Source organism: Miniopterus natalensis, chromosome 2 (genome assembly GCF_054644295.1).
Source record: "Miniopterus natalensis isolate mMinNat1 chromosome 2, mMinNat1.hap1, whole genome shotgun sequence".
Classification (NCBI taxonomy): Eukaryota; Metazoa; Chordata; class Mammalia; order Chiroptera; family Miniopteridae; genus Miniopterus; species Miniopterus natalensis.
Window position 1 is genome coordinate 136,631,067 of NC_142082.1, and position 8,827 is coordinate 136,639,893.

At 56.2% G+C, this 8,827-nt stretch overlaps 1 protein-coding gene across 1 annotated transcript; it reads right to left on the reverse strand.

The window, feature by feature from the left end:
- Positions 1-36: 36 nt before the first annotated feature.
- Positions 37-7,172, reverse strand: MBD6 (methyl-CpG binding domain protein 6). Its single transcript, XM_087814583.1, has 13 exons — positions 7,014-7,172; positions 5,928-5,991; positions 5,611-5,747; positions 5,220-5,322; positions 4,927-5,089; positions 3,724-4,779; positions 2,885-3,546; positions 2,458-2,611; positions 2,107-2,276; positions 1,591-2,004; positions 1,437-1,489; positions 1,151-1,214; positions 37-1,007 (listed from the first exon to the last, which is right to left on the reverse strand). The coding sequence occupies exons 3-13, from the start codon at positions 5,721-5,723 to the stop codon at positions 933-935; spliced, it is 3,027 nt and encodes a 1,008-aa protein (XP_087670709.1). The 5' UTR covers positions 5,724-5,747; positions 5,928-5,991; positions 7,014-7,172; the 3' UTR covers positions 37-932.
- Positions 7,173-8,827: the final 1,655 nt, after the last annotated feature.

An 8,827-nucleotide genomic window follows, 5' to 3' on the forward strand; every position in this document is an offset into this window, starting at 1 on the left:
CAAAGAACTAAGAAAAAATGAGTACAGAGTCAGAGCCAGAGTTTCAAAATATTCTCATCTGTTAAATTAAGAGTATCTCCCATAGAAAAGCAGTGGAGGCCCCACAGGGCAAGTACAAAACAGAATTAAAACTCCCAAGGGTCTTGTCTTTACAAAAGAAAAGGCAGGAGGCAGCCCCTGGACAGCTGGTCATGCTGGCCGCTCCGGTTGGACCACGTTGCATAATCCTCAGTCGCATCACAACGTCTCTGAGCATTTTGATGGGGGGAGGGGAGAAGGGGCAGTGTAGTGTGTATGGGAGGAGAGTCCCAGAGGGCTCTCTTTGCCCCCTTACCCCCTTTTTCTATCCCAGAGGAAAGTAGATGGAAGCTGGCTATACCTTGAAATGAGGCTATGTGTTTCAAACCTGGGGACAGGGGTAAGAGGGGATCTGTGCTTTGAGCAACCTGAGCCAGAGACAGAGGGGTGTTGGAGGGGTGAGGGGAAGATGCATGATGCTTATTGCTTTGTACCTTTCACTGGGAAGGAGGGCAGCAGCCAACAGTAGCTCACAGGTTTGTAAACTGAGCCTGCTGGCTTCAAGAAGGGAGGCAATGAAATCGAATTAAATATAAAAGAGTCATTTGTGCAAAAATAACTTAAATAAAAGACCTGGGGAAGGGGGTGTTCCCCTTAGCCTGGTGGGGAGCGGGCCATATACCACCCCCCCCAAGGCCTTTTCAGTGACATGGCTTTGGGGGGGAGGGGGTGAGCTTCCCTACCCCCTGCAATGGCTCAGGATGGGATTGTAGGGGAAGGGCTTGCATTTGTGCTCTGAGTGGGGAGTAGTGCCCCCACCCACTGTCCACAGGTGCAGGTGGCTGGCAGGGGCTCCCAAGGCTCAGCACTCAGCTTTCCCCAATCAGGGTCAGATCCAGCTCCAGGTATGGCTGCTATGGGGCCAGTTTCCTCCTCTTGTTTTTGGCAGGACGGCCAGGGCGGGCCCGGGGAGGCAGAGGGACAGCCGCCTAGAGGAGGAGAAGTTGAAAGAAATGATCAAACATTTAGGTATCAAGAAGTCTTTTATTTTCTCTCCACTCCCTCTAACCCTTTTTCCTCCTGCCTCACCCCTTACACATCCCCTCCCACCCACCCACTGACATACACTTACTCTGGTTGTGGGGCTGGGGTCCAAGGTAACGTCCTGGCGGGAGCTATTGCTGTTCCGGGTAGGGCTGCAATAAGGGGCACAGATGATCAGGAACACCTCCCCAAGCACCCGGTGAATTTCAGAGTTTGGGTGGGAAACTTTCTACATATGGACAGTAAAGGCATAATATCCTTATCATACTCAAATAAGTATTTGCCCTTTTGAAAGCCAAGCTACTCTTCAGCTATTTCTACAAATCCAGCAAGAAGTGAGGAAAGGCTAAGATTGTGGTGAGCCCAATACTCACTTGTATTTTCTCCTCCGGCCTCTACGAGACTTTCTGACTCCCCCTGGGGGCACCTGAGAAAAGACAGACTGTGTGTAGGGAAAGTTAAGAAAAGGCACTAAGGCTGTAGCCATTCCTCAGAGCCCTTCAGCCAGACCTCCATCACTGCACTGACCTTAAGGTCCTCAGAATGGGGCCCAGGAGGGGATGGATCCTTGGGCTCAGCACCCCCTTCAGCCAGCTCCCCATTATGCTGCCAGTGATGGGTCCTTTTTGGGGACCGTTCCATTTGTCCATTGAAGCCACCACGTGCCCCCCACTTGAGGGCTAATCGGCCAGGCTCCCGCCGGTTGCCAGGCTTTCGACCCCTGCCTGGTCTGGCCTCACCATTAATGCCCCTAAGTCCCCCTCCTCCCCTCCGGCCCCGTTTCCCTGACCCCCTCCCAGTGAGCAGCTCAGGGACTGGGGGGTCAGGAGAACTATGGGGTGGGGCTAAGGCACTGAGGGGAGGCCGAGCAGGCTCCGGCTCCAGGGCTGAGGTGGGGCTCTCAGGGGGCAGACAGGGGGCTTCTGGCTGCTCTGGAGGGATCTGAAGGCAAAAAAAAAAAAAGTCAGTCTGCTTTGTAACTCAGAATGCCCATATTTCCAGTTTGGGGAAAAATTAATGACAAACATACCCCTAAACGCTCACCTGGAGACTCTGTAGCAGGCAGGCTAGGGGACTAGAAGCCTCTGAGAGGGGTGGAGGAGCTCCCCCCCCAGGGAGGAGCTGCAACCCCAACTGGCCAGAGAGAAGAGAGCCAGGAGGCTGCAACAAGCTGGGGAGGGTTCCAGGGCTGCTGGTCAGCGAAGACAAGTCACCTGTTGAATTATAAAGTCAGGGGTCTCCCTAGGCAAACCAATTAAGTTGAGCAAATCCTATTACTCTCTTAAGCTTTATCCAGTGCTCAAAGACTTTCTTCCCCAGTTCATCCAGCTGCAACTCCCAATTTTTACTGCTTCCTTTCTTCTCTTTCATACCAGAGTCTCCCCTCAGACTTACCCAGCAGGCTGGCACTCAGCAGAGGGCTAAGGAGTTGGGGGGGTCTCCCTGAGTTGGAGGGGGCCTTGCCCAGAGAGGAGGCTCCCAGGTCAGTAGTTGCCGTGGTGACACTGGAGGTAGGTGGTCCAGGTTGGGGGGCACTCAGGACACAGGGCTAAGGATAAAGAATGGTTATAAATGTGTAAAGTATTCCATACATCTATAGTACTTTCACATATACAAACTCACTGAAGCCTCACGTGAAGTAGACCACACTTATTAAATACAGACCCAGTTCTTGTAGCTCTCCTACCCCTAGTCAAGCACTAAACCCTCCCCAAAGGCCCCAAGGAAGAGCTCAACATAAAACTGAAAGCCTTTGATTCCCAGCTCCCATCTCTGATTCTACCTCTTGTCCTGTCCCACCCAATCACCCCCCCATCCTCACCTGAGGGGAAGTCCCCGAGGGGGGATCCAGGCTGGCAGCCAGCAGCGCAGAATTTAAAGCTATGAGGGTAGGGGGGGCTGAAAGTGGGGGGAACAGTAATGGGGGCAGGTCTCCTAAACCTGAAAATGTCTCCCCACTTGGACCTCCAGCTCCCTCTGCAGATCCCTCTGCATCCCCAGCTGTGGGGCCCAGGGCCAACAGAGGCAGGAAAGAGGCAAGGAGGTTGCTAGGAGGTGCAGAAGGGGGTGGAAGGAGGTCTGAAGGGGGTGGTGGAAGCAGGGAAGCCACCAAAAGTGAAGGCCCTTCAGGCTCGCCTGGGGCTAGGGGAGGGCCAGGTCCCCCTGGTGGGGGTAGCAGGGGTTCAGGGGGAGGCTGTCCCCCTCCCCCAGCCAGCATGCCAAATAAACTGTGGCTGAGCAATGGAGAAGGTGGAGGCTGCCCCAGACTCAGAGGGAGAGGCAAGGCCCCTAGCATCCCCGGGAAGCTGGCTCCACTCAGTGCCAGGCCCTGCTCAGGGCTGGGAAAAGGGAAAGCCTCCCCACCAGTCAGGGGAGGCAGAGGGCAGGTGGGGCCCGGCCCCATCCCGAGCCCTTCAGATGGGCTTTGAAGTACAGGGCTGGGGACTAGGGGGGCTTTGGAGGCAGCTGATGGGGCAGGGGCACCTGCAAAAGAAAAGAGATTCAGCTTAAAGGAGGCTCTTTCTCCCAGTGTCCAAAGAACCCAACCTCCCTGTGCCCAACCCAGAAAACTGCCAAAGAGTTCTAAACTCTCCCCTAGATGTCTTGGCTGCCTCTTTCCACCCCAGGGGAGGAGGGGCTCTACCAAATTCAATTACATACCTGGCACACTGCTGAGGCTGCCACTGGCGGTCCCAGGCAGGGAGGGCAGAATGGGGTGCCTGGGCTGGGGAGGGCTCCCTGAGGAGAGGGTTGGAGGAGGAGGAGGAAGGTGTGCGTCTGACCCCAAAAGGTTAAAGCTTCCATCAGAGTGGGGAGGGCCAGGGGTGGAGAGTCCCAGAAGGGACAGCACAGAAGGGAGAATCGGTTGGGATGGCTCAGGGAGAGAAAGGGGTTGGGGTGCAGGAGCAGGAGCACGAGGACGGCTCCGTCTAGGGGCTTGAGGGCCTCCCCCTTCTAGCAATCGCAATACAGTTGGGGGTCTGCGGGGACGGCGCTGAGTGGGACGGGGTGATGATGAATGGGAAGCTGAGGGCGCTGGGACACAGGGCCTTCGGCCCTGTAAAGTGCTGGGAGGGGGGATCGGGGGACGCTGTGCCTTGGCCGCTGCAGAGAGTAGGCTGCTAGCAAGGAAGGGTGGTGCCCCAGGCCCTTCCACCATGGGGGCCCCTCCCAGGGGTCCCAGGACCAGAGGCAGGTGCATAGTGGCTGAAGACACTGGTGGCTGAGTGACAGGACCAGGGGGACCAGGGGGGGCAGGAAGATTATTGCTTGGGGGCAAAGGAGGGGGTGTTAAGGCATCACTACAGTGGAAGAGAGGAGGATCTGAAGGTGGTGAGGAGGAGGCATGGGGAGCTGGAAGAGAGCCCAAGTCTGGGGGCACTAGGCTGGATCGGAGGGCAGCTCCCCAGTTGTATGAGGGGGCATTGAGGCTAATGGCAGGTGGAGGAGGTGGGGCTGGAGAGGGAGCATTGCCCCTTGGGAGGAAACAGGGACTGCTGCTACCTCCAGAGGGGACTGGGTCAGGAAGCCTTGGTGGTGGAAAGAGCCCCCCAGGGCCTGCTAGAGGGGGGAAGGCCTGTGGAACTGAGGGTGGTTCTGGAGGAAGGGAGCCAGGACCCCCATTAAGTGGAGTTGTGGGAGGGACTCGACAGGGAGGGCGGGTAGAGGGGGGCCCTGGGGACACAGTGTGGAACATTTGGGGGCTTGCTCCCTCTCCTGCAATAAATGAGAAATGATGGGTTAGCCTCTCATAAATTCCCAACCTCCCTCCTGCCCTCCTTTCACCAAGCAGCTCCCCACTCCTCCCACCATTCCTCTTCCAGGCCTTTAAGTTGTCCTTAGTCTTCTGTAGTGAAGACTCACCAGGAGAAGAGTGTGAGCAGGTGGTCTCCATGCTGCGATACAGGGTTGCCATGGCAACAGCTTTCCGGCGATGGTTGCACAGCTTGGTCATGTCTTCCTCTGATGCTGGCCCCACCCCAGCCCCACTTGGGGTCACCGGGGCCAAAGGGTCAAAGTTGAAAACCTGTAAGGTAGAAGGCATGAACAAGGACCCTGAGGGGTTGGAATCTGTGACAAAGGCTACCATGGGCAATGACTTGCATTAAATCTCTAGATTTATCCTGGTACTCTCTGGCACCTCTCATCACTCTGACCTTGGGGACATTGAGTGGACACTCCAGACCGCACTTGCAGGTCCCATCACTGAGGAGGTAGCTCCGAGTTTGCTCCAAGGAAGACAGCTCTGTGCCACTTGGGCTGGGAGAGGAGAGGGTCAGAGAGTATGGGGTTAGTTGACACTGAATTAGGAGACACTTCTAAATGACAGTTCCTTAAAGACCTTCCAAGGAAGGGCAGAGAGTAAGGTATGTGGGAAAAAACAGGGAGAACAGATTTAGAGAGAGAGCAAAAAGGCTGAGGAAGGAAGGAGGAACAGGAAAGCAACAGGGTACCAGAGATCTGAGCTTTGAGAGGTAGAGTGGGAGAGAGAAATTAGGCAATTGAAGGGACTGGGGATAGAATTCAGGGAACTTCAAGGATCTATACCTGATATAGAGCACAGCACCCTCTCGAACACAGCGCTGCCAACCGATGGGGACAGATGTGGCCACAGGGCCCCCAGGTCTGTCTGCTCCACTGCTCTCATTGCCCCCATTCATTGTGTGTAATCAGCTCCCACGTGCCTGATAACACAGACATCCATGTGGGCATTAGGAAGATTAAACTGGGCTGGGTACCTGAGGGAATACTCCAGAAAGGCAAAGGTTGTGGGGAGACCTAAGAGAACTCAGGGATAAGGGGAAACCCTCTGAGAGCTGGGCTAGAGAATGAGGGGGAACCCGCTGCCATCCCACCATGGCTACCTGAACATCTCTGCAAACATTGTGGGGTCCAGTCTAAAGCCGGGGCCGCCGGCTTAGCCCACACCTGCAAGACAGGAGAGAGAAGGGACTGTGAGGAATCTGCCCAACTCAAGAGACCACAACACTTCAAGATACTTTCAAGGGAAAGATCCTTAATGAAGTGCCCATAAAAATCACAGGGATCTGCTGGCTGAGTCCACAACCAACCTTTACATGTGCGGTCCCTAGGGGTCAGAGGAGCAAAGCCTCACCTCCCAAGGACCAAGGAATCATAGCCCAATCCCTAGTCATATAAAGAGCAGAGTCCCTTTGTCCCATTAGAGACAGAAGACTTCACCCAGGAGTGTGGGCAAATTCCCATGCCGGGCCAGTAGGAAGTTTCCCAGAAAGCCTGGCCCCTGCTGTTCCCACTGCCCCCCAGGAAGATCATATAAAAAGTACAGATTGCCCCACAGGTCATCAGGCCATTGCCCAACTGCCTGTTTGGTGGTACCAACAGAACTCGCCCCCCCCCCCCACTTGCTGATCTCGTCCATTTGGGTCTTCTTAAGAAAGGTTGGGATCACAGCTCTGTCTTCGCCCAGGATCCTGAGAAGCTCTTGATTTCCCCCCAAGCCTAAGGCAAGGGGATTCAGCACCTCCTATACACAGACTTCAAATTAGTTCCAACGGGGATTCTTCTCTAATATGTGGGGCCACCCCACAAACCTGCAAGTATCCTCTCCAACCTCACCATAGCTCCCACTCCACACTGGCGGCTTCAAAACTTTCCTCCTCATAACAAGGCGCCCTGTCACCCAGGCTGCTTCCCTTAGCTTGGGGAGGAGGGGAAGGCGCATGAAGTAGGAAGGAACTTGGGGAGAGGGCGGGCGGAGGGTGGGCAAAGCACTGAAGGGAGGGAGGTGAAGAAGGCAAAAGTCAAGCAGTTAAGAGAGGAAAACGGTGGGGGCAGGTGAGGGCGGGGGAGTGGGGATGGGGCCAGTGAAAGGGGCTGAGAGGACGTGGAGGGGGCAGAGGGTAGGGAGGGGAGGGGAGGAGAGGGGAGGAGGAGGGGGAGGGGCGGGGGGGGCCGGGCCCTGCACTCACCGCGGCCCATGGTTCGGCCGGCCCCGCCCTGCGCAGTCGCGGCCCAGAGAGTGAGTGGGAGGGAGTGGGAGGAGGGTCGGTGGAGCCCGAGCCTCCGGTACGGCCCCAGCCGGTCCTAGCAGGAAGCGCCGCCGCCGCCGCCGCGGATCACCGAGCGGCCTCCCGCGCATGCGCCATGGGGGCCAGGGGCAGCCCTGGGGATTCCGTTCCCAGAAGGCACCGCGCAGGCTGCTGCCGCCGCCGCCGTCTCTGCCGCCTCCACCGCCGCAGCCGCCGCCGCCGCCGCCGCTGCCCGGACGGGAGAGGGGCGGGGCCGGGCCCCCGCCCAGCGGACAAGGACGAGCCAACAGGAGGGGCCGCAGTGCGCATGCGGGAGCGCGCCTACCCCTCCCCCACAACCCCCCATTAATCCCCAAGAGAACAAACACCCCACGCGGCCCCCCCGCCCTCCGCGGAAGGATCTGAGCCTCTTCCCAGACCACTGGTGGCCAATCCCAGCCTTCCCTGGGGAGGGGCCCTTTCCAAACCCACAATCTGTTGGGGGAGTCAGGAATGCCAGGTCCAGGAGGGGCCAGCCCCCAAAGATGAAAGTCGCGACTTGCCCTGCCCCGCCCCAAAGGCTTCCAGAGTAGTCTGCTGGGTAGGACTTGACCCACCTCCCCAGGTCAGCGTGTCACAACACGACCTCGGCCTGTCAAGTCACATGACCTCTGCCTGTCACTGACAATCTGGTCAGTCTTTGAATCAGGAGAGGGCATCTGGTCCAACCCACTCCAGCCCCACTTACAGAGGGGAAATAAATGGAGGACTGGAGCAACAGAGAAGGCCTGGCCAAGGACCTGTCACTGTCAGATCACACCGGCCTTCTGACAGTTTCTTAGACAAACTGGCTATCCCCGTGAAAATGTGACAGGATGTACAATAGGCCATCACATGGCCTCTGTTTTCTACCTAATGGCACAAGAAAAATACTTCGCATTTTGCATGGTGCCTTTCACTTTCGTTCAAGCTGCCTTCAAGTTCATAATTCTCTCATTTTACCTTCACAACTCTTTATTTTCAAACAAGAACGGTGAGGCACAGAGAGATTAGGTCGCTGGACTGGGATCCCTGGGCAAGTGAGGAGCAGCTGAAGCTAAATCTGACCTCTCCTGACAACCTAGTCCAAGGCAGTCATGCGCTCAAGTGCATGTAATATCCCAGGCAACAAGGCTCTACTGTAGCCCAAACACCTAGGAGGCAGGAGGCCTGTGCCCAGATCCTCACATCAGGGAGTCACAGGACTGTCTGGTACAATGAAAAGGGCGGGTCTTGGTCTTTGATGAAGGGCACCAGAGCACCATGAGGGGAGATGAGTGGGGAAACGGAATCCGGCCCACCGGGGAAAGAGCACTAATTCTGGCATGCTGAGGACTCATTAGAAACTTTACCAAGATAAAAGTTAAGGGTGCTCTTCTGAAAGGAGCTGAAAATGACTACCAAGGGGATTCAAGTACCTCGGCCCCTTTTTGGGTAGTTAGGGGCTAAAAGATCAAACCCCTTTAAGAAGACTGGAGATGCAGACAATCTCGGCGGACGGATGCAAACTTTCAAAGGAGGGAGGTTTAAAAGGCTTTGTGCCCATTATTGGCTCGGAGGGGGTCAAGGAAAAGAAAATGGGAGCCCTTTATGAAGAAGGTAAAACGGGGGCTAATGCCAGGTGGGCAGACCAAAAGCTCCTGAGGAAGACAAGTTACAGTGAGGTTTCTCTCGTCAGCCTAGGGGCAGCCACAGTTGATAGCCGTTGGGGCCGTTGGGTGCTAGGAACTGGCGCC